The sequence below is a fragment of the Rhea americana genome, unplaced genomic scaffold (assembly GCF_003343005.1).
Source record: "Rhea americana isolate MKP2758 unplaced genomic scaffold, rheAme1 scaffold_268, whole genome shotgun sequence".
NCBI classification, from domain to species: domain Eukaryota; kingdom Metazoa; phylum Chordata; class Aves; order Rheiformes; family Rheidae; genus Rhea; species Rhea americana.
The window spans coordinates 592,160-618,635 of NW_028186388.1; the positions used below are offsets into that span (position 1 = coordinate 592,160).

The window sequence follows — 26,476 nt, forward strand, 5'->3', positions numbered from 1 at the left end:
AACATAATTAGGCCTGTCGATACAGCCTGCAGGTCTCCTCGCCCCATGCATGAGTTAACTGAGGCTCAGAAAACAACGTGCCCGAGATCGCCGAGCTAGATTATCGCAGAGCTGGGAATATAACACAGACCTCCCGTCTCCTCGTCCTGCGCTTTGAACACAAAACCATGCTTCCTTTGTTGGTTAACATTCAGGATGCCAAAATCACAAGCATTCAAAGACTAACTTTAAAGATTAACGTAAAAGCAACTTTTGTATTACATTTGTGCAAGCAACCAGAAAAGTACATATTGCAAAATAATCCACAATTYGTACTACTATTGGCCACTTCAGTGACTAATGAACCTGGGAACTTTCAGGCTGAGTTTCACTCAAAAGCAATTTTTCCAATCAAGTTGGAAGTCTGTGTGAGTAACGGGATCATTTACAACTCCCGCAGCACCGGGACATCACAAAAACACCACTTCCTGCAAAATCCAACAAGCATTGATACCAACACAACATCAAAGCAATTCTGACCTCAGTTCTTCTCAAAGATACRCATGCAAAGTTTGCACAGACACAGAAAGTAGACTGTGGCTGAAAAAAATGTAAGACTGTTTGTGTTGTTAGTGTTCATGCTACAGCAGTGCTCAGAGGCATAAACCAGAAACAGGCTCCTGCTACCATCAGGCTATTGGTTTTCAACCTTTGTACGTTAGACCTGCATGGACTTGCAGAGTACATCTAACCAAGCTGTTTAAAGGTCACTGAAAAAGCAAGCCTGTGGTCAAGATGGCCTTAAGCTCAAAATACGGGGCTCTGCAACCTCAGTCAAGTTTCTTCTATGGTGTTTACAAATTGGAAACAGTTGAAAATCACCAGGTAGACTTTTGAAGTGAGGTATGAGACAAACCTACCATTTTGAGGAAGATTTGGGTAAAGTAAAGGTAGCAAATTTTGACCAAATTGAAACWTAAAAATATTAGAAGAACGTGACTACACAAATCTGGAATCAGAAAACRCCAACAGTAAGGCTCCCTGTAGCTCTGAATCTGACTTCTCAGCAGGCAGCTTCCTTCCTCTGCGTGCTTCCAGCTTTACAGCAATTGAATAAATTTGGATGTCTAAAAAGCCCAAGTCATGAGGTCCTCATCAGGCAACCATTAGCTTATTTTCAATTACATGTACAGGTCTCACAGCCACTGATGACAATTCATTTCTTTTTAAACAAATTCTGACAAAAATCAATCAATTTGAGAAGATATGGTGAGTGAAAAACACCAGATTCAGTGAAAAGCTGCAAGCATCTGCCACACTGTGGTCCTGCCTAGTCTGTGAAGGTCCATTCCTTCCACATATTGAGCTTTCTTGGGATTCATGTAACTTTCTAGTGCTATCAGTGATAGAGATRAAGAAAACCCTACTGTTCTCTCACTCATTGTCCAAGGCCAACGAGGTGAAGAGCCTCCTGAACAGAATACGCACAAGGATRTTTGCCCAAGGTAAAGACGGGTCAGAGATAAGGGTTTGATCAGATCAAACATAAAACATCTACACCATGACGCAGAAACTAGTCTTACTGGGGCTTGCTCTTTCACACCTCGCCAAATCACACAAACTCAAGTCCCTCCTTGCCCCCTCCAAAGTCTCTAGAAAAGATTGGTAGGTGCCAAAGATACTGTTCAGCTGCTGAACCACTGCACACCTCGCAGCATGCCTGAGCGACGTGGATCTGTGCCACCCAGTCCACAACAACAAAGAGCTGGCGGGTGCAATGGGGAACCACTTTGTTTCTGCTCATTTAAACATTACTCAGCTCTGTCATGCAGTCTTCAGCTGCTACATGCTTTCCTGGGCTGTCCARTGCAGCAACCAAGAAAATTAATGTGAAACTGCCCTTCTAATTTTTCTTTCTCTTTTGAGAACCTGCCCTCCACTTTGATCTTCCCAACAAGCCTGTTTTGATTGCTGACCCAACCACCTGAATAGAAACTGTAAAGAATTGGGTGCTGATGCACAATGTGTCATAGTACTTTGGGGCCAACAGCATGAGTGAAGTGTGTACACTTCAGTTAAAAACATGCCAAATCCCTTCTTCCTAAAGACCYGATTAATCTAAAGTTCATTTGCATCACTCTTCATGCTGCTCACACATGTTTGAACATGTATACTGAACTTAAATGAGGCTGCCTAAAACAACCTCTGCTGTTTGAATTCTCATTCAGAAGGGCAAGAGTTACTGGAACGTTTTGCAGAACTGACTTCCATGGCAGTTGCAAGACTGGTGAGATTTCAGCATTCAATTCTGAAAGGCAGCTMTCACACCACCACTGCCATCCCCATCCCTAAGCTGAGGAAATGCCCACAGAAACACCGCCCCAAATTCCCAGATTTGCTGTTCCTCCCCTCACCCAAGAYACTTAAGATCTACCAAGTTCCTGGATGAGCTGGGTCCAGCAGACCACTACACACACCAAACTGCACTTCTGTTGCRGAACCCAGGTACCACGAGGCCGCTCAGGGATGCAGAGACTCTCTGCCAGTCTGCGCTAGCATCCTTCAGATACAGAGATTAACTTGGCATCAAGCATTGGCCATTTGACAAATAAAGTCACGAAAAGAGACCACTCCTGCTGAATCAATTTCTTTTGGTTTTGATAATGAACATTTTTATTTCCCATAGAAATGCCTATTTTTCACATATTTATCAAGAGCCCATTACAGCACTGCATCACGAGGGCTTCGTCTGTTTGTCTCAGTTAGTGTCTACCAAGGGTTTCTCAGCTCTCTTCCTTACCCTACAGGCCTACCACATCTTCCCAGGTGTGCTGCCCTTCTGCCTAGGACCTCGGCCTCTGCTCTAGCATTTACTGAAGGAAATAATATAGAGAATTTAAAAGAAATGTAGACAGTCTACAAAGTTTGCAGATCATCTGCCCAGCTTCTCACCAAATACACACAGGCCACTCTGCTGTGATAACCCAACTTTCTTTGAAATATTAACCAATTCTCACCTTTTCTTCKCACATGACATCAAATAAAGTCTTTGTGGAAACAGCACCTTTAATCCTCCCCTCCCCCCATGCTCTAAACACGATCTATTTGGATATAATGAAGCTGATCCTGGCATGCCTGAAAAAGTCCTATTTTTTGAGAAAAATATTTCAAGAAACATGTACTGTGAGAAATGTCATTGTTTGTTCCAAAATAAAAATATGCAAATCAAGACAAAACATTCTTAAAAAAAAAACACAAAAGTCTTAAATAGCTACCCAAAAATAATGCAGCCAAGCTTGAGAAACAAATGTAAATAGAAAAAGTCATAATTATCAAACAATGGGACTAATCTAAAGAGAGTTGTTGGAAATTAAAAAGAAAATGAAAGACAAAAAGAAGAAGTGATAAACACATGAGACTGCAGCACTTGGTTTCAAAGTTCACCAGGTGGCTTCCTTGGCACTTCAGCAGGAGAGAGTATTTCAGAATTTCAGCACACTGGGAAAGGCAAGGAAGCCACCTGCCCATGCACGCGCTGCTGGGTCACTGCAGCTTCAGAGATTATGCTCAGTAGCCAGTAAAAGCAGCTGTACTTTCCCCCTTTTTCAGAAACACATTAATGGACCAATTTAGATGAAAAGATCTTCATACGACCATGCTGCTTTGGAAATGTGGGGCAGAAGCACACCTACCACAGGCTCCAGAACCCAGATTTGCTATCTGATATTCCAATCCTCAGTCACCATGCAATATCCATGTGGTTCCAGCTCCTTGGATCCCTGGGTAAGAGCTCATAGGAACTCTAAASAGGAATGTGTTAAATACTTTTCTCAAGAAAAACAGCTCAATAACAAAACCTGCAAAAACCCCAAAACACAAGAAAGCAACCACACACACATACACACGCACACAGCTTCCAAACATTTAATTACTAGATATATTCATATGACAGACATCAACAAGCCTACAGGAAGATTCCTGCTTCAGTATTCAATGCAGCCGCAATAAATATTTCAACGTTTCAAATGGATGCTTTGCAGTAGCACAGTTTTCATTTGCACAAGTGCCGGAAGGAAGTATTCAACACAGGCTTAAAGCAAAAAACAGAGTATTTTCCTGTAAAACTTCAATTGGAAAACTGACACTATATAATCTGTACATCATTGCCTCCGAGCTGTTGTTAAAAAATTAAAGCTGTATCAAAAGAACTGCTTTGTTAAATTAACACGTTATGCATACCAGACATAATCTGCACCAGGAAAGGAAATAGCTTTGAGTATAAAACACACAGATTGCTATGGTTGTCACTGAAAGAGTCTGAGCCATGCAACAGAAGCAGACAAAAGCATCCTATGTGCCTCTTATATAGACACGTGCCCTTACAAACAYGTACACTTCATTTAAAAAGCTGAAAAAAACAATGGACAGCCAWTATTTCATTTTTGCAGTCATTACAGTCACCCCTCTCAGATCTGACCACGTGAAGCCATGGCATAGTTGGGACTGACCCAGGCACAAGGCAAGCCCTGGTTTCTGGGAATGYCTCCTGAGGGCTGGTCAGGGTCAGGACCTGTGCAGCAGAGCGTAGCAAGTTGGCCTGCAGGATGCGCCGGGGGGATAGAGAGGCAGAGGGGCCTGGCTTAGGAGAGGGACTGTCACACAGGGACAAGCAGCACAGAGCTACCTGTTCTGAGTCAAATGTCTTTTCCCTAAAAGAGGCAAAAATTAGGGAGACCTGTTCAAAATGACCACACGTTTTGGTAAATACTGAGTAGAACACTTTCCATGAGCATATCTCAATGCACTTAAAGGGAGACAAGCACCAGTTCCCATTTTTAAAGATGGAGAACTCGGGCACTGAGACTCAGAGCAACTTGCTGAAGATTTCTCTCTAAAGTTCTCGGTTAAAAGCTCACTCGCCCTAAGTCACTCTTTCAAACTTGTCCACTCTGATCCAGAGGTCTGCTCAGCATATACATGAGGAAAACAAATCAAGTGCCCGAAGCGGTCCTGAGGATATGACCATAATCTCTAATTTAACTTTTGCAAACCCACGTCGCAGCTACCATTGTTTTGGCTTCAGATTAGACCAAGTTCATCGGACAAGCTATGCTTTGAAAAATGACTCATCGTTTTGCACGCCTAAACTCCTGACTGTTCAATCTGAGAGCAGAGTTTTCTGAAAATGTAAAGCATACCTCTTCTGAAAAGAGAGGGTCCTCTGAACAACATTTCACCTCCTAACTTGATGCACTAAAGTAATTTTTCAAGATTGAACATCTTTGATAAGATTTTACTGCTTTGCAGGCCCACAGTTAACTTTATTCCGTGCACTGAAAGTCTAAGATAGTGCTGTGGTCTGCAGGGGTGAAGATAGGCTAACAGTTTCGAGGCTTTTAAGATAAGCAAAATTTCCCCTGACGTTGTAAACTCTTTAGGTGGTTACAGAAAGCAGTTTCTGCTGTTTTGATGTCTTCTCAGAAAGAGCTCACACAATTTTATCAGTCTCTGGGGTGACCATCAGATAACCAAGCTATTCCTGTCTGAACCACTCAATGCATCTCCACCTTCCTGTCACTGGCAATCCACAAGACAACCAGGGGACTTGAGCTAACCACACGACTCACAACTTAACTGATTAAGTAGGTGGGAACTGATGCCAGCTCAGCTCAAAGTGTCTTTCTCTGCTAACCAGAAGCTAGCCGCAAGCTGTAGGGGGAATGACCACAGATATCACACTGATAGTGAAACCRGTCGGTGAAGCTGCAGCTTCCTGCTCGAGTGCTCTCACGAGCTCTTACAAATGAATCTTTGGCTGGAGGCTGCCTTCAGTTAAATAGGCTGTCTAGGTCCTCACGTGGCACATACTACTGACTGTTGTCTTCAAGGGATCACGTATTACTCCCTCCTTCTCTGCTCCACAGTTCTCTAGAAATGAACCGAATTAGGGCTCTTCAGAGGACACCAAGTCCTTAGTGGGAGGGCAGGATGACTGGAACAAATCTGTGACCACCCTCCATGCCTTACAGCTCAATGCCTGCCAGCTATGCAGCGCTTGGTGGCCTCGCGGAGCTTCACTACAATACTCTAATCTTCATGCATCAAGGGCTTTTCTGTAAAGCCAGGCTGCTACTTGGCCTAGATGCTATTAAGCAGCTTCGGAAGAGCAGTTTGAACACTGTGGGGAAAATGTGTTCTGTGGACTGGAAGAAGAGATTTGATCTAATTTTGACCATGAGCTTGACAATCATGCTTCTGTCAACACTTGATTGTATTTTGTTAYGAAGAAAGTTCACAGAAGAGTGCTTTTAAACATCAATGGGTTCCGAGAAGTTTCGAATCTTGGATTGGTTGTAATACGAGTAATCCATTAAATTCAGCTTTTCAGCTGTTCATGYTGCCACTCACAGTCTGAAGGATCAGTTCTCATCAAATGAAGTCAAGAGGTTTCCCCTACCGACTTATGCTGGTGTCCCTACCTAGGACACACAAATGAGGGGACACAGCACTGGTGGCTTAGTAAGACATCRCTTCTGGAGTTCTAATAATGGGTTGTCACAATGATCTAATGAAATAAGGATATCAATTCACCATGAATAATTTTGAAGAAAAATAATATTAAACCATATTCTGCAAATGTAGGTAGGGAGAAATCCCATAGGCAGTAGCTATGTTAGTACTGACTCAGCTGTGGCTATTAGTAGACTGTAAGTCATATGAGGCATAACAGAGTAGAGCTAACCACTGCAATAGGCGGCAGTGGTTCATCAATCTATTAAAATAGATATATGCCTTACCTTCCTGAATTTAACAATTTCTTCCCCTTGCTATTTACTGTCAGGCCTGTGTATGATGCTGCATGACAAACTGCACAGTACACAATCTATATCATCCTTCATCTTAAAACACTACAGTTGTTACAGTACGGCCAAAAAGCTTCCTGTTTTGATGAGCTGATTTTAAGTGTAGAAAGAACCATCCCAACATCTTGTTCAGAAAACCTGAAGAACCACACCCAATAATTTTTGAATCAATCCCCAAACTTTTTTGCGCTTACAGTCAGTGAAGTACAACTCTGAAAAATTTAAACTGAGGTTTGCAAACACCTAGCATTTATAAAGTCCTAACATGCTTCTTAAAAACTGCCAATGTTGTGAGGCTTTCTGGAGAACACATGTGGCCAATAAATCAGACCAGAACATTCCTCAGGATACTACAGATCTAGGCTGCAAGTATTCAGACATACAAAGAATAAGTCTTATCCACTGTACAGTACAGAAAAGGAATGCAGGCAGTAAAGGTACAGATCAGGCTACATTCCTGCAGAAACCACTGCAGACATATCCACAGTGAGGTAACAATATGTGAATTTTCCATCATTCTGGTTGCAAAACTGAGCAATTATAACTCAGAAATGTATGCAGAAAGAATTTATAAATAGAAGTTAATTCCTTTAAAATCTAGCAGAGATATCACTTGAGTGTGTAACTCAGCAGTACCACGTGAGGCCTGCTAGTGCTTGCTGAATTATATATATATATWTTTTGAGACACATAAAGTTGTAATCAAAAGCAATTTTGGGCTCAGAACTGACCTCAGGGTTACCAGACTCTATGGCAGGCTGTTCCTTTTCATTGGAAGCACATTGTACAGCCAAGATGTTAGCACATACACACCGGATGGACCGCAGATCTAATTAAAAAATAGCTTTGGTGTGTGTATCTGTTCCAGGAGCAGGTTAGTAAACCAAACTTTAAAAAAGTAATGAAACAGAAGGTGCTATAGAAGCAGACAATTCCCACAAAGATAAAGCAGAGCTAAGAGAGATGAGTAGGAGTTTTACTCAACCTCAATGCCTTTGAGTTCCTGACCTGTGATAAGCTGAAAAAAAAAAAAGAGAGAACAGCTACAGTCAGTTGAAAACTAAGCTGAACATATGGTATTTTGAACTGGAAGTTGAAAAACTCTCTTAAAAATTAGTCTCATCAATCARCAAGTTTTAAAACAAGACTTATAATAACCAACTTTTGAGTACAGCAATCACTGAACATCTGAATTATAGCACTGACTCCCTAAAGCCATTTACTGAAGTGAATAGCCCAGCAAAAAGCAGAGAATATTTGGCCTTACAAGTTGCCAAATAGTGTTGCAAAGGTCTCCTCTCCCTGTGTGATTCCTATCTGATGTAAAAGTTACACACAATGGAACAATTTACATTTTTGCCCTTGCCCTGCATTCTTGGGCTTTCTTCGATTGAAGTTGGTCCTATTATGTTATTTAAGTAGGAGTCCTTTACAGTTTCATTTATTTATTTGCCCTAAACTGGAAGGAGGGCACCTGGCTGTTATTTCACTTTCTAAAAAGTTACCAGCAGGTCACAGTGACTGGAAGTGTCCATAAGGAATTGCAAAGCTGAAATGCTAAGGTGGTGTGAAGCARAAACACTGACACTGCAAGATACATTTCACATGGTTGACTGGGATTTCTGTCTGGATGCTCTTTTTCTAGCAAAAYAAGTACTGTAGATGAGAAATCCAGTCTTTATTTTACTCCTGTGTTAAAAGCTTAACTGTTTTAAAAAAGGCAGTCCGCAAACCCTAGTCTCATCGCTGAACCGCCTGGGCTGACCTGCATAGTTATTCTCCTTGTGAAATGCAGCATGGTGCAATTTCTTGGCTTTGTTTCACCCCACACGCATGGAGGAGCATTGCCTTTCTGCTAAATATGCCAGTACATTCACCAGGTATATTTACATTTTAGCAGCTTACTACACTGAAGCCAGGCTGAAATATGAAGTGGAAAAGAGAAATCTCGACCTGTAGCATACAGTAGGTTTCCCCCATTTGCGATTTTTGCAGCAGAGTCATGCAGCTTCAGCATGTTACCAGAACCTCTCAGAGGTGTGAGGTCTGGCTCAGGGTTGTCTCTGCTGTTCTGTTAAACGGAAGCTGCATCTTTGTTTTCTTTTCAGACAATGAAAGAGTTCCTCAAGATCTCTCCTTAGCTTTAAAAAGCAAACCTCAGTTAAAAGCTAGGAGAAAAGAAAGAAATGCACATGATGGAATTGAATAAGGACCACACCAACCCCCAGGGACCCTCTTTATACTGCAGGTTATGCTGYATCTACTTTTATCACCAACCCAAATAGCCTTCCCTCTTTAGACTAGTTTATTTGGTTGCTGATAGGAAAGGGAAGACCATTTGCAGACTCATTAGCCATCAGTCCCTGAGTATGTGGAAAAAAGGGTATTTCACTTGACTAAACAATGAAATATTTTAAATCTTGTAATGCATTAACAAGACAGACAGTATTTCCATATGCCAATGGTATGCACAACAACGTTGACTCGCTGAAGCCCTTTTCCTCGTTCTCCCTTGCTCACACGCTACTCAGGCCAGCAAGACACACCAACTGTCTTGTAATCTGACAACAGTATTCTGAGCTAATGGCACTGCTACTTCCTCTGCTGCTCCCCTTTACTCAGTGGTTTTGGGCGTAGCTTTTTGTAAGGGCATATTGAGATGTGAGATAAAACACAAGAGCATCACTCCCCCCCCCAACCCCCTGCATTAATTTCCTCTGCCGAACCCGTCACAGCACAAAACATAACACTCAGCCCACCTGGGCGCCTGCTCAGGCCTGGAAATTGCCTGCATGAACCCCTCCCGCAGGTGCTAACACCCACGGCACAAGGCGGTCGCGAACCAGAACAGATCGGGAGGAATCCCTCGAGGGCCCCACACTTAACCCCCTCCCCTGTGCTCCGTTACCACCGGGTGAGAAGCCTCGACTCCTATCAGTGGTACGTTTTAGCTACCTTGTTGTCTTTTTTTGTAAAGGGAAAAGAAAGGAAGTTAAAACAGCTCAAAAGCTCGTCAGAAAAGAGAGCAAGGAGCACAAACACCACCGTGAGCAAAGGCCGAGACGGACCGGCCAGTTCTCTGACCTACGAGACAAGGAAAGCTACAGCCTGTACACGACACAGCTGCCTCAGGACARCCTTAATGAAAAAGGCCCAGAAACAAAACCAGATAGTCTCCAAATCCTGTGCCTTTCCTCTTCAGCAGCGCGTAATCCTTTCCAGGCTGGTGAATTCAAGACGCTTTGAGGACAGCTCGTCATTCTGGCGCACAGGACCGCTCGCAGCGAGGCTGYCCTAGCCCGAGAGCCACGGAGCGCAGGGAATTTCGGGATGTCTCCGTGCGACAACAGCGTCTTTGGAGGCAGGTCRGCGAGCCGATCCTCCCACCGCCCGTGGTCGGGGGCAAGCGAGGGGCAGATTAAAAACGGGGCGAAAAAATCAGCCCTCCGCCGCGTCCCGCCAGGGGAGCCCGGGGGCTGGCRGAGCCAGCTGGCTGGTGACCACCCAAATACGCCGGCGCCTTCGACGCGCGGGGCGCCCTGGCGTAGCCCCTCCGCCAGCGCCACGGCGTCACGCAGACCAAAATTCGGCCAGAGATGGCCTTTTGTGCTTATTTATGGCTGCGGAGATGAGCGAAAATTTATGGGGCTTTTCATCATAATTAAAAGCAGAGGTCACCTAAGAAGAAACAGATTTTCAGCGCAGGGAACTTTTAAAGGAAAATGTGTCGTAAGGCTGTTTGTAGACTTCGGCATTTGCAAAGCTGAAGTATGTCGTTTAGTTATGTCAGTACTTTTGCTCATGKTTTTCATATGGTGTTTCAGAAACCCTCAGAGGTCCCTCAGATCTGGGAAATATAATGCACTGATCACCCGACTACGCTGCAGCTCACGGGTTACGGAAGAGCTYGGGAGCTCGTCGGCCGGCTGGCGGCAGCGCGGCCCCGTCGACTTCAACCCAGTCCCATCCGATGTGGCTCTGCGCTCACAGTAAGCCCAACCGGGAGGTGCCATCCACCCAACTGAGCTACGCCGGGTGAGTTAACACATCCGCACAGCTTTTGTAAAGCAAGGGTACTTAGCAACACAAGAAGAGAACATGAGGAAAGTTAAACACTTTGGATGGACACTCACAGCTATGTCTCAGGCCCTCTGAAATTCCTTACACCTTAGAGGCAGGACTCCTTTTAAAATATTTTTCATTTCCATTATATATTATTTTTCTATTCTTTTTTCCTCTCTGCCATAATAGCTCTTACAGGCCACATCACTTTATTATAGCCTCTCTTTGTTTCCTCTTTCTAACTGAGCATCTRTCTTCAAACAAGACTGACTATTGCTCCATCTGAAGGGAACCTACCTGCCATCCTCCTCCTTGTCCAGAATAGACAATTACCGACCCTCTTTTACATTTGGCATCATGTCAAAGCAAGAGATTGATAATTACTTTGGAATTGTTACTCTTTTATTCATAAATCTTGTCCAGAAAGTCTCGCTCATGTTGCCAGCCCACAGACCCACTATTGAAGGAAATACATATTAAAATAACTTTTTTATCATCTAACTTTGGCTCCAGCTCAAGGAGTTTTAGATTAATAACAAGAGCCCTGTTTTCAATACTGATGTTTATCAAGAAAAAATGCTAATTTATCACAGGTCCTAAAATACACTGATTATTCCAGGCCAGCTAAGAAACTTTACCTATCTACAGAGGAGAGATTTTTCATTAGTGTAAGACAGATCAGCAAGTGGAGGAACTCCATTAGTTACGAGTGAAGTTTGCCTCTGGTCACTGAGTACGCTTACATAACCACAGCTGAAGCGCACTCAAGAATTCCTCACCAGAAATATTATATACTTTATAGCAATGATTTTGTTGATCCTAACATAGAAATCTGTCCTTCTCAGGACTCCATGTTCYCCATGCAAATCACAAAGATTATATAATAAGGTGCATTTTGGACACACAACGATCTCCTGTGCAGGAGGCAGTACTGAGCTGAGCTCTGAAAGGATGCTACAGAAAGTGCTTTTCCGGGTTTGAAAATTTGGTCCTCAGCCTGAAAAGCACAAGACCTGCAGAGAGTTTGTCTAACYTTTACACTAAAGTGGTGCACCTGCCTTCATGTGCATCAAAGATTTCTGGCCTGGGAGCAGCATCCTTGGTGGGGTCCATCTGTTTCAGGGTTTCAGAGAACTGCGTCAGGCTGGCATAAATTAAAACAAGCCGCAAGGAGAGAGCTTTACAGTCTTAACAAGAGCATATAAAGCTGCAGATAGTTAACACAGTTCCTAGGCTGCTGATTACCTAGAGCGTTGCTGTCATTCATATCTGTCCTCTTCTCTCCTCACTTCCCACCAAGCTCGCTACACTGGAGACCCTCCCCGTACCATAGCCAGGGTGAATCACAGCTCTGTATTTGCTGTCCCAGCAAGCATGTCCACAGACACAAACTCAGGAGCTCTGACCATGAGAAGGAGGTTGTGGGCAGCTGGAACTAGGTGACTACACCATACAGCAAGCATCAAGCGTACAGCATAGACATATGGTTAAATAAAGGAGTCTCAGAGCCTGTAAAGATTGTCAACAGCAAGCGGAAAGCCAGTTCCAAAAGCCAACAACGTAACTGGAGAGAACAGCCAGAAGGACCAGGCTGGCGTCACAGGCGTGCAGCAGGGCTCAGGAGCTCGGAGCCCACCCAGTGTTTCCCGGTACCACCTTCGACTCTGCCTTCACCTGCGTTACGAGGTACTCGTTCTTGCGCAGTGTCACAAGGGAGAGGGGAGAAAGGGCACAGAGAGCACTGAGMCGGCTCTCGGTGACCCAAGCGTCTCTGCAAGCCTTATGTTTCTTTGCACATTTCTTGATATACATGAGCTTCACGTAAGTTATCTGATACACTGGTTTCCAGTGTTCAACAAGGAAGATGTAAAAACAAAAGAATTTGATGAGCTGCCAGGGACTTGACTAGGCTGCAAAGACTTTGATATTTTACAGAAGCTTAGACTAAAAATCAGCTGCCTTTTTTGCCAAGTGTACATTACTGTTTTTTCATTAAAAAAAAACTTTCAAGAGCAAACAAAACAAAACAAAGACTCCTCATCCTCCTGCACTTTTGTTCCAAGGTAAACTCAGAAGAGTTGGTTCACCGAATCTCCATTTGCCATATGCTTTCAAGTTTATTCATTTATTCACTCCTGCATTTTAGCCCCTTCGATTTTAGAGGAGGAACAGCTGCACATATGTTCTATAAACACATAAATTATTGGAAGAGGCTTTTTGTTTATTTTTAAGCTACCACATATTCCCACTTCTATCTTCTTCTGCACTCTCTGCAAAAGCGAGTCAACTGCAGCTTGAATTYGTCTATAGATGTGCTGGACATTATAAACAAGTGCCTCTTTTTAGCCATTAAAATCAATACATCCAGCTTGTTATGTTAATTTTAACTACTTGCTAAGTATGTTAGGTCCCAAATTGCATGGCACAGCTATCAGAAATAAACTTGAAAAGCGTTCCACAGAGCAACTTCAGTGATATGTAAACCACTCAACACACAGCTAGTAGATTCCAATAATTTATAATTCTACAAGTTTTKGGGGTTTTTTCTAAACAAATCAGTACATTCTCAAGTAGCTAGATCTCTCTCATATTGCTACCAAAACCAAAATCTGTTTTGTCTGTTCAGAGGACAAACAGACTTTTCTGACTAAAATCACTGATCTCATTTATGTGTGCAGGAAGTGTGACAAATGGCTAGAGTAGTTTATCACATACATGTGACTATCAAGTCATAAAAGGAATAAGATATTAACCTCCATAAACAAACGAGCTTTCTACTTCTCAGCATAACGGAAAGTATACCTTAGTAAGATAAGGATATGAAACACATGCTACTGATGAGATAAGGAGTCTGCAAAAGCACTACAGACAAAGATATGTCTTATTACTTTGTTACCCACATAAACTAAATGTCACTCAAACCYTTAATTTGGGAAACAGATTTATAGGAATTTTTGCCTGTGATATCTTAYAGGCTGTGAAACTACATGCCACTGCTGTTACCACTGTTTTTGAGGCTACCACTTGTACACGTAGAAACTAAATCTACATAGAGCTGAAGTTAGTCTGAGGGGTTAYTGTTAACTTCAATGAGACCAAAATTTCACAGAGATACTTCCTGTGCGGTCCTTATTCAGGCACTTATTGTTGAAATACCCTATACTCAGGAGTTACTGTTTAGGCACTTGTATTTGGTTTTCTTCTTCAGCTCCAGAGTCCATGCCTTGTACACGAGCAGCTTGCTGGAGTACTCGGTGGTAACCTGTTTTGACCACATAGACAGACCTTACTCAGCCTTCTCTCTGTGGCCAAAGTGGTCTGAAACCTTGGATTGAGATTTTTTATAAAAGAACATTACTACAGATTGTAAACCCTCTTTCTACAAATTTGCATTTCCTTAAAATTTGTCGTTTCTGAACAAATGTTTCCCGAAAACAAACTTCTCTGCAAGGACAGCTGAAGCAAGTGAGTGGAAAAGTCGGCAGATTCAAAGTGAGTTAATTAAAAAATGAACATGCATAAAATATTTTGTGGTATTTAAACAGCTGCTTATGAAACCCAGTACAAGCAGTTCACAGAGGAATGATATATATCCTCATTTTGCAAGCGACAGTCTTCAACAACACAACCATACACAGATATCAAGAGGATCGAGGGGATCACACACAGCACGAGGGACAGTGCCTCCATGGTGTCTCCAGCTAGCACTGTTCTTTAACATGTTTTTACCATGTCTGGCAAACAATCTACTCGATGTAAACACGGCAGTGCCAAAATACTGACTTAGTGTTTAATATACAGCTGCTTTCGTGAGAAAATGAAAAACTTCACCATGTATTACAGACAACCTTTGGTTTGGGGCCAGTCGTCTTGCACTGGTGTTCTGAACGTCCCTCTGCCACCTGGGAGAATCAGCTTCCAATGCAGGTTTGGGCCCGCGAGGTCTGGCAGTGCTCGAAGTGATAGCCTCTGCCTTATGCTAAATCAATTTAGAGCAGCATCAGAGTCTTAAGGGAAGTGGTCAGCCTCAACAGCTGGCACATGGTGAGGCAGAAGGCAGCTTAATAGGGAAAATGACAACCCATAAGGAGAAGCAACCTCAGCTTACATTGCTCATGATCTCAAAATACTGCTATGGCATGCACAAAGTCACGGGTTGGCGAAATAAAAGAAACTTGTCCCCACACATGCACAGAAAAGGAGCTAACTTCTTAGAACTATTTATTTGAGAGACAAAAGTAAATTTCTTAGTAGCCAGCAGGGGAGGAAAACAGTCCAAAGATTTATCAGCTTAGGGACTCTAAAAAGAATTCTTCAGCCTTTTTCCATTAAGATTTTGAAACAAATGCTATAGCCAGTGGGAAACTGTTTAATTCCCAAACCACGCCCTAAGTCATAAAATTTGTGAAGATGTTGCATTATTATTTATGTGGCGCCAAGGGCAAGCATGGGATTTTACAGACAAATAGAAGATATGGCATCTGCCTTTAGAAGTTTAGGTGAATCCAGCTGTTTGTGCGTATGGGGAGCAGTGCTCAACTGCTTTGCAAGCATACATTTGAAACTGTGCTGGAGTAAATGGTTTTCATCAGGAGAGGAATTAAGTAATGATACTCACCTGGGATGTGGGAAACGTTTTGATAGCAGGATACTTATGAGATGCATGTCATTATTGTCTAAAATTTTGTGACATCATTTTGTAAAGCTTTCAGACCTTTTCCAGCAATAAGTTATTTTGTAATGGCTTTGTGATTCAAATACACTCAGTGTTGCATTATGAACTTCTGATAACAATGTGTATGATAGCATCATGTGACAGTATGAAATCAGACAAACTATAACCTGCCAAACAATTTCTTCTCTGTGGCCAAACAGCACTAGGTAGGAGCTCTCAGGTTCCACCACACAACTCCAAACATACAACATAAATTATTGAAAGAAAATCATTCTTACAGTTATTGCTGGGTCTCTACATCAACTTCACGTAGTATATAAAAATCTACCCTTGTTCTAATCTACTATCAGAAGTGAGCAGTTATAATTCTTGGTAAGAAATGTATTTTTTGATCATTCACCTAGATGACAAAGCTTTATCGTGGTCGAGCTTGCAAAAACAGCGACTATTGACAATAAGTACAGGCAGGAATTGTTAAATGGATTAGACAGTCTCATTCAGATTTGCATACAAGAGAAGTGCACAGAGTCACCTACAACCTTTACACTAGTAATCAGGGAATAGTGACTTACTGGCTCAACGGACTGGGCATCATCACAGACATCTACACACTGTACATTTGTTATGAGAGTCAGACATAATGGGATTCCAGGAGTTTTCACATTGACGCTACTAAGCCACTCACACCCTCTCTTATTTCTTACATTAATCCGTACAGCATCATCTATGTGCCTGCTTTCTCAGACAGCTGAGCAGCACAAAGGTACTCAAATGTTCAGATAATTATATAGCCTCTATATGAAGACATGTCATTGTACATATGAATAAAGCACATGTGAATAGAAATGGTCAATTAAACATCACCGTGACATAGCATACACGTGCAAATGTGTCCTGGCACTCTAACATCAGCCCTACAACACTTCTTATACCTATGATGCTCTTGTTTGGAAGAGACAAGACAAGCAACATCACCATCCTCTGAAAATGAGTGAATTTTCCCTATAACAACGTCTTACAACTCAGAGTTTGCAAACGGGAGGATATTGACTTTTTGCTGAGACTAGCAAAGGGTCACAGTTCGTTCTAAAATCCAATAATTTTGTCTTTCATCATTTTATGTAACACAAATAAAAAACTACGTATGGGGTTGGATGAGGTGGAAGGAGGCATCTCCCACCAATGTTGAAAACTCTCCCCACTTGTGTCTTTTAATCCCCAGGAAAGGACTATCTACTAGCTGAAAGCCACTTCCCCAAAACACCACCAAAATCCTCTCTCTCTAAGGGTAAAATTAAATCCAAGAAGTCCCTAAACAGACTGCTTAATGCTCTGTAATGCCAGCATTGTCCCTGGCCAGGTGCAAGGCAGTTCTGTACTCTAAGCCTATTTTTTTTCCTTTTTTATGTTTGTATTTCTTTCGTGTCAGTGGATATGCAACAGGTAGTATAAACCTCTGCAATCAACATCAACAGAAGTGAAAGAATTAGCTGTAAAATGACTTACGGAGTAGCCTCTTCCTGAAAGCGATTGAGCAGAACTCTGTGGGAGGAAACAATATGCCACAGTAAGTAATGCAAGAGATTCTCTGTAATGTAAGATAAGAATCATTTTGAGATTCCCTCCCCCAGCCCAATAGTCCTCTGGGGAAAACTTCACAACCAGAGCTCCTCAAATTATTTTCTGACATTCTGCATGCTGTCACAGGAGTAACAGCAAAAGAGCATTTCCAGGTGATGGCTCCAGGGTGGTTTCAGACAAGGTTTCATAAACTACAGCAGGGTTTCAACAGCACCTTCCAACTAAGGTAAAAGCTTTCAACGTGGGATACATCTTCACAGAAACAGAGACTCAAGAGCGCATTTAAGTATGCATTTTAAACCATCCCTCTTCAGTACATAACTGCAGCTTCCAAGGAACATAACACACATACAAAGATGCTCTCCTCAATCAGGGTTGGACATTTTTTGCCTCATGGACTCGAACCTGCAGTCACGTAGCCGTATATCCCACTTTCCATTCCCCTCTATGCATTCATGAACCTCCAGCCTTCACTGCTGCAGTATTTCTCTCTGACAGCTCTATCCAAAACAACAATAGCAGCAAAGCACTAATTTATCATCTCTCAGAGCTTTACTAAGTAGTCTGTCCCTTTTGAGCAAGTTAAATTACATTGTTTACTTTTGCTCCTTGTTGAATCTCCTCCTGCTCCTTTCTCTCTCTAGAATTTCTTTACCTACTTCAGATGCTGCCAAATCATTTGATTATTTTCACTTTCATTATATTTTTCCCAGTGACTTGGATCTTTTTCCTGTGTTTAACACCCAATACTGCTGAGCTGCTAGTTTTGGCTCTTTCAGAAGCAGCTAAATTCTGCAGGCCAATTTCCAAGTGTGATTTAAAATCATGATGCCCTCACCAGATGATTTTATTGAAAAAGAATTGAGCCTTATCTATCCAGTTTCCAAGACTGGTGTTCTAATGAACACCAAAGCTTGAACACAAATGCCAAATTGTTCCAGGTTGATCTTGAGGATTGTTTGTCTTTCTGCAGCAGCGCCAAAAGTTGCTAAATCACTACAACAGCACAGCTCCCCCAAAGCAGTGGATGCAAACTGATTGCAGGCTACTACAAGCACTTTTAATTTCCCACCAGTAAGATAACAGTTCCTCTGTATCACCAACTTTCAAACATACTGATCAGAAGATGCCTAGATACATTTGGAAACCTTTCCTCAGAAACTCTGGCACTCAAGGAAACACAATTCTTTTGCCTCATCCCACGCACACCCCGTGCCACTGCCTCGTTAATGCCCTAAACACCAGAGAAGCAACTTGCCAGTCAACCGCCCATGGAGAAGTTTCCAAAATGGGGAAGAGAAAACAGCAATGTCCTGCAACTGGGCAAGCACGTTGCTGGAGGAGAGAAGGCCCTCCAGCAGCCTGACCATCAACCCTCACTGCCTGGTAGAGCGTGCCAGAAGGAAGGAAAGCTGAGACACATCGGCTTGCAGCTAATGTGTGACCAGATGCCAGTTCCCACCACATGGTGCTGCCCACACCTCCTACCCAGTCTCAAAGAAGCTCGGGAGATCTCTGTTCAGTGGGGAAAAGAAAGCTTTCACAGGGAAGTCTGCAACAGTAATAACAAATTACATCACTTATAGTGCTTAACCTTCAGCCTCTTGAATATTACACACTGATTTGGCCTCTGCCTCCAAACACTACAAAAAGGTAGAGAGTTATTTATAAACCTTTTTAATGTAAACCACCTCAAAATAAATGAAGTGAAGGGCAGTAGCACTTCTCTCTTCTTTGAGATATTAAGATAAATCCCTGCCTCCACTTAAATGCTAAAAAAAAMCCCAAACTCCATAGAATTCACCACATTGTATAGGAAAAAGATTAACAACAATACTCTGCTATCTAGTCAAGTATGTTGAACAGCTGTTATCTATATATGCAATTATCTGTTCTGACACTTTTGATAGCTTGATCAGGCAGTTTACCTAAAGTACACAGAGAAACGAGGACAGGATAAATTATCTCCTCTGAGAAGTAGGAGGAGGAAGGGAGAAAGGGCAGCATTTTCCCCTCTTCCTCCCAGTCAGTTCAGTTCTAACACAGACCGACAAAGACTAAAAAATTGCAAATAATGACCAAGAACAAAAACAGGAGGTTTCATTAAAAGCTCCTCCTTGGGGGAAATGACCTCTTAAGAGTTTTCACTTTAATGCTGTTATTTTCCATTTTTGAGACTTGCAGACCCCCAAAATATTTTCCAGAGATAGAGCAGACCCCTGGACAACAAATTCAAACATGCTAACAATAGATCCACTTTTCTTATCTAAGTTTCAGGGTTCTAAGATCTCCAAGAATCCTAGGAGTCTGTAGACCACCAATTTAAAACCACTGAGTAGAAAAGAATGGAAACAATTGCTGAAAAACGTGTTACATAAGAAATAATTGAAATTAAATGGCAATTTACTCTGGCATTTTTCACGCTTAAGAACTTCTCTCACCCTTACAATTTTAACACTAAATTTCTGGAAATCAGGGGGAAAACAATCCTTTTCCCGATATTTTTACTGCACATATGAAGCTAGTAACTGGTGAGTACTTTGGATTCACCTCTTAAAATTCTTTCCAAGACTTAGATCCATGAAAAACAATGCCCTATGCTCTACACAGGTCTTTGCATGCACTTTTTCTGTGCATTTAACCCAAGCCTCCATGGCTTCCTATGCATTGTGGGCTCTTTAAGAGAATCTATACCAAACTGCCAAATGTAGCAACTTTGAAAGCTGCAGTAAGTATCTGCTATGAGTGCCAAAGCAAAACAGTTTGTGTGCAACTGTGATGGATGTTCCTAAAGAGAAAATCTTCTGGGGTTGATACAGACATAGCTCAATCCGTATATCTTTACATAAAGATCAAATAATAAGGAAAGTAATCAATAGGGGCTGCAACATAAGGAATCTTAGTGGAAGTTTAACTTGGCACCTACCCAAGCTAGAAGAAACCTTCTCTGACTATGAATGAGTGCTTGTCTAGCAAGAGCACTTACAAGGGCAAGTCTCCAGCTGGAACAACTTTTGCAGACTCCTTTACCTATGGGACAGGAGTGCTGACATGGAGAGCTATTGGGAAAGTCTTAGTCTCAAAATAGTTTACTTGCCATTCCTATTTTAGTCAACTTTCTCCTCTGGAGGCATCTCAGTGGCCAGGTATGGTGGCACCTAGCAGCAGTATGCTGACACAGGGCCGTCCTCACCAGCACGGCACCCACCTTGCAGCTCCGGTCCACCTGAGCCTACAATCCGAAGTGGCTCTTACAGAGCGAGGCTTTAACTCGGGCACCAAAGCAGGTTCAGTTTGGCCTCCATAGATTAGACTGAAGAAAGCATCACAGGCAGGAAAGACGTGGCCGAACACACAACTCCAAACCAGATGATCGCAACCCTGCCTGGCCCACCGTCCCCAGACAAACGCACGCCGCTGGCTTATCATGCCCTGCCCTCAGGCCTGCACAACACAGCACTGCTGAAGAAAGAGGGTGTGCAGCAGGAGATGCCCATGCAACCCTGATGATGCCTGTGCAGAATGGGCGGCCAGCGGAAACGGTCCGCGAGCCCTCCCGCGAGGCAGCTGCAGCGAGCGCCCTGCCCGCTCAACCACCAGCTCTGGCGCCTCCTCAGCACTGTCAGGAATACCTCAAATTTCTCAGGGAGTCTGTTACTCGTTAGGGGCAAAACAAGTGTGGTCTGTGCATTTAATGACGCAGAAGTGGAACTACAGTGCTAGATGGCATTTATGCATAAAGATAAATGGGTTATAATATTTTGCAGATGATGTGCTGTTTTACAGTTAAAGATTCTTGGTTCCTTTTAAGCCCAAGGTTAAAAACAAAACCAGACAGCATAGACAAGACATTTCAGTTACATCACAGAGTGAATTATTTCTATCCTGGGATAGCTTTTGTGTTAATTACACTGGATGAAAAAAAACAAAACAAAAAGAAAAACCAACAAAAAAAAAAAACAAAAAAACCACATCCCCACATCTCTGGCAACAAATACAAAATCTTATTGTTGAAAAACTCTACCATCCCCCTCCAAATGTCCTTGAGACCTTAAGCTACACCACAATTTTACTTAAAAGATTTCTTACTTTATTCTTTATAAACACCATGATTGCAATTTAGAAAAGAAAATCATGACAAAAATCTTGCCAATAACCTTCAGCAGGTTTTATAAGATCATCTGTTAAATTGATGGAGAGAGTTATTTCCCTTTCATAAATAAAAGTATGGCCCTCCACTGAGTTCTCCTGGAGTAAAAGAAACCAAGGCACTGTCCACTCAGTTTCTTAAAGCCACTGGGCAATTTTTGAAACAGAAAGACAGAATGAGGAGGGGTTTAAAATCTAAGAATAATCTGTATAACAGGACACCTTGAGTCAAATCCTCCCTTTCAAGGTTTTAACTCTTACATCCTTGAGGCCTGCCTTAATCATAAAGCGATTTAATGGCAGTACGACTACAAAATCAGCTCATTTTTCATATTCCCCCCCCTTCATTAAAAGCCCCGAACTGAGATGCTTCAGAAACGTCAAGAGTTCATTGCAACTATTCTGAAAGGTACCACTTTTGTTGGCTAAAGTCAAAAGTATACTGATTAGCTGTACAATATTCTGTTGTTGAAATAGCTTTTCTGGGCAAACAGCTATYGCTCCAGAAAAGAACCTCCTAGTACTATTCTCATTTCCGTCTCCACTTGTACAGAGATTAGATCGAGATACAAGGAAGCAAGTATGTTTACCAGTCTATCTGGTCATTTAAAGAGCATTCAACAATAGAATAATACAAGCTTTGTTTTGATTACTAGAGAAATCTAGTATTTCCTTCTCAAAGAACATCCTTTACAAAACTTGTCTGTCTTTAGATGAGAGGGCAGTGGGAAGGAGGGAGAAAAGGGGCATGGGCAAAAGATACCCCAGACTTTAACAAGGAGAATCTTAATGCAGTTAATTTCTGCAGTCACATCCCTGTCTGTTAACACAATGAGCTCAACTGACTTGCCAAAGGTCACACAGTGCATCTGATCTTCACTTAGATTAGAAACTAATACCCAACAAGATAACCATAATACACATTTCGATGTCATGCAAAACTTGAATGATGTCCCATCTTCAATTATTTTATTATGGTGGATAAACAAAGGGGGTTATGCTTAGAGATCTTGCAGAACAGATTTTTTTAAAACCAGTTCAGTAAGTTGTAAGACTACGCAAGTTCTAAACACCTCTAAGTGGCTTTATAAGCTAAAGAAACTGAAACAGCTTCCAAACAAGAGGACATTTAGATTCCCAGAGTTGACAGTCATGGAGAGCAGAAGGAAATAGTTGCTGGCTAGCAGTCAACAAACCATCTTTCACATACAGTAAGCTGGGTAACAATGTGAAAAGACTCTGAATTTCTGAAATTTGCAGCATGTGCACAAGTACTGCTCCCATTCAAACCATCTTTCTTTGGACCAGCTTTCCCAAAGCCTCCTCCAGATTCCTCCATCTTGCCAGCTATGCTCCACTACCCAAAGCTTCATACAAGTCATGGCAACTTTTCTCATAATTTCTGTTGCAGAGGTTTTCATGAAAGCATTCGGTATTTTGAGGGACCCAGACAGCTGTACATAGCACATTGCCCAGATCAACGCGACCTGAAGGTTTTGAGGATCTTATACATGTATTATTATTCAAACCAGTTTCCCAAGACTCATGGTTTGATGGGAAGTCTTAAAACTATCCTGTTGTTAGCTTTATACCACTAAGTTCTAGACTGCTCTTATTCAATTCTTTCCTCTTCACTCCTTGTGTTCACACCCAGTGACCAGCTTGAGGAGTTTTGCAATCCCTAAACCAATCATCTACACGTTCGTAAGCAAAGAGAWCTTTATGTGTGTGTGTGCACTCACACATTCTGCACTCTTCCCTGATATACTCAGAGAGGTAAGGAAACGCACAAATGTAGATGGTCGTGTTTTTTCCAGCTGCTATGAAGTCTTCCCAAAGCAGAGCTCTACTAAATACTGATTAAACGGGTAAAGCCCTTCCACCATCCTGCTTAGAGAGGCTTCATGCAGCTTTGCTGATGGAGTCCACTCTTGACCCATGCTGTGCCCTCTGCTCCTGACTGCTCTGACCTTGCCACAATGCTGGCAGTGTATCTCAGAGCTGATTTACAATTCTCCTGGCTATCCAAAAAAAACATTGCTGCTATCACAGCAGCATCCAGAAGTCTAACTGGAGACCAGACTTGAGTGCGTTACACTTGGCAAAGGACAGCACGTGCCCTGAGTGTTTGCAGTCCACACGCAGCTATCACAAGCTTCCCCAAAACTCCTTCAGCGTGCCACCTTTACTCAGTAACATCACTCGCTATTGCACCGAGGTTTTCCTGACCTTAAACATGCCAAGCTATTCTGTTCCACTGTTGCCCAACCCAGAGCAGAGATCAGGCGTCTCACGTGTGCCAAAGATTGTAAAGTGGATAAATAAGCAGCAGTGGCACGACTGTAGTCCTATTCTCACTTCAAAGGCTCATTTGATCATGCACCTGAAAAGCGACTTCAGCCTTGGGCACACATCATGGATCTGCAGTCTTGTATCCAGCCGCTGCTTTAGTCCCCTTGTCCCAGCAGGAAAAGCACAGTACAGAAAATAGGAGGGAAGAAGAGACAGTGACTGTGATGGCACACAAAGAAGAGCAGATCACAGTGAACTGTTTGAATTAGAAATCACAGGAGTTATTTTGTATTCATCTACCAGAGAGAGAATTTTATATCTAGTCTATACAATATGCTAAACACTTATCAAAGAACATTTAGAGACAGGAAAATCTCTGCATTTCTTAAAAGGCTGCTTTCTGTTTATTACATTTAAAGAAAAACAAACAAACAGGAATAGGATGATGGAAAATTAGAAAAGATAGCCTGGGGGTTGGGAGATGAGAGAAAAAGTGCTGAACAACTTAGCAGCAGCGCTCCCTGGTTTTTTCCCACAGCTGAAGACAATTCCTTGAAAAGGAGAGTTTTGACTCTTAAGTGGCCAGCACCTCTTGCACCATATTTCCTAATCAGTGAGTATTTATGGTCGATATTTTATATTTCCAATTTCCCCCTAAGGGCTCATGAGAAAGCAGCACACCTGCCAACCTTTTCAGCTGGGCCAATAATTGCCAATTTGCTCTTTGCCTTAGTATATCACTCAATTTAGCCCTGGCTGTGCCCTGCATACATCCTCATTCATCTCTGTGCCCCCATGACAATTAGAGTGTTAGCTTCAGCTAACTAGGGCAACTATTCTACTAGGGTTGGAAGACAATTATTAGTCTATTTTCCCATCTTGTGGCAACAAAATTGAGAATCCATGACAATTACATTCAGCAATTCTGCACTCTGCCGCCTGCTCCCCCTCCTTGCCCCCACCTTCCGAATATTTCAAATTATCACAGCTCTACTACCACATTCAAATTTTCCATGTTCGCAGGGAGTGAGGGTTCTATTTAAATGATAATGAGGGACGATCCATTCAATTTAGTGAGGGAAAAAATCCATTAAAAAGCAGGCAGTTCTTAAGCTGATGGGTCAGGAAAAAGATAAAACCCTTTTTTTAAAGCCATTGTACAAGGCTCTGTGTGGATTTTTTGGACTGTTCAGGACATCAGAAAAGATYAGGACAATTACGGAACATGGGAAAAAACAAAACAAAATGCCCAAATCTTCCACTTTTACTTGGGTCAATACAACAAAACAGCAAAACGGCTTATCTACCTCTTAATTCTCTGGTAACTTCCAATTACCTCACTATGAAAGACCACAGAGGAAAATCCTGTTTTGGAAAAAGGCTGCTGACTTGATATTGGTTGTAGAGGACCCTGAGAGTACAGGCGTAACAGGGACTTTAGCTYTGTAATGAATTTTAAGAGAATTTCACATCAACATTGAACATTAACAAGTAGTAAATTCCCATTTCCTTTTGCCCTCACTACACAATCCCTTGGGCAAACCCGGGTTAAAACTTCTTTGGTTTTCTGCTTGTAAGGTCCMTCAGCTGAAGGACAAGACCAGCCTCAACAAATCAAACCTCTGCAGCCAGAGATGATTTCACTAGATCGTAATAAGCACTTTTTTCCCAATGACCCATAATAAATGGCCCTCAGTGTAATGTCTGGAGAGACGTACTATACAACACAGACGACTGCTGTTTTGCTATGACGCTCCTACCCCACAGAATTTCCATTATGCCAAGGACCGAAGCAAAACACGCTGTATTTTGTTGCGGATGAGCTGATGGCTACGTGCATACTCGCGTGCGTGCAWGTGCAAGACGCAATCAATCATTTGCTTCAGTTTTCTTTAGAGTGCAATTATTTCACGACAGACCGGGCCACCTCTTGCCTTCATGGTCCATTAGAGACTAATGACATGCATTAATGTAAATAAAGAACAACTTACTGGCATCACATTGAGTAAGTCACCTCAAGAAACAAATCACCCAGAGGAACTAAGCTGTTCAGAATAGCGCCTTCTCAAGGGAGGCCTACAATGAAGCCGGAGGGAGGACTCCACTGTTCCTACGGTAGCAATATCGAACGTTAGAGCCGACGCTTTTGTACACATATTTCCCCACACACCTGGGAAGAGCGCGAAGGGGCTCAGGTGCCTCCAGAGGCAGCCCAGCCATCTGCAAGAAAAGTGGCCACCCCAGGACGCTCCTGTGGTCGGACTGCAACTTGTAATCACTAGCCACACTGAAAAATCATTTCTGCCTTCCCTTCACACATCCTTACTGCCTGATGGGTTTTTACATCCTCAGAGCRTCACACGTAAGGGGTTGAATCAGTTCACTCACACACCGTCTATCAAGGTGGCTTGCGAGGAAACAGAGCCACAGAGCAACGCAAGGACGAGTCACAGGCTGGGCAGTAAAATCCTGCACGACTCGACACGCAAGCGCATGCCGCCGTTTTCTCCCCCTCTCCTGCTCCCTTGCTACAAAAAGTCTGAAGCTTTATTTCTTCGCACACAAATTGGGAAAACCAGCTGATTGCACCAGGGGGACTTTCTAAGACTTTCTGACAGTCACTAAATAGACTACAGAACATTTACTAGTATGTGAAGAAGCGTTATACGTAATTAAAGCTAAATTGCACTCATCAAATAATGAACAAAGTGCATTCCATGATTCATGAGCCTTACTTTTCAAACCGTTTAATTAGTAATTTGAAAAATTCTCATTTGCAGTGGGTTGCCAGGTCATTAGAGCAACCTCAGCAGAGCTCCACARTGTGCCCTGGCCTTCAGGCAGTGCCTCCGTGTCCCCGTTGACCAGGAAGAGA

General features: G+C 42.5%; 1 protein-coding gene across 15 annotated transcripts in view; it reads right to left on the bottom strand.

The window, feature by feature from the left end:
• The window catches only part of FBRSL1 (fibrosin like 1), a 549,095-nt gene that overhangs the window by 273,999 nt on the left and 248,620 nt on the right, over nt 1-26,476 (bottom strand). For 14 of the 15 annotated variants that reach the window (XM_085307916.1, XM_085307915.1, XM_085307913.1 and 11 more), the window contains exon 4: nt 17,086-17,121. The exons of the other annotated variant lie outside the window; for it this stretch is intronic. In XM_085307916.1, coding sequence (XP_085164042.1) covers nt 17,086-17,121 — 36 coding nt within the window. The remainder of the gene's footprint in view (nt 1-17,085; nt 17,122-26,476) is intronic. 15 annotated transcript variants of the gene reach the window in all.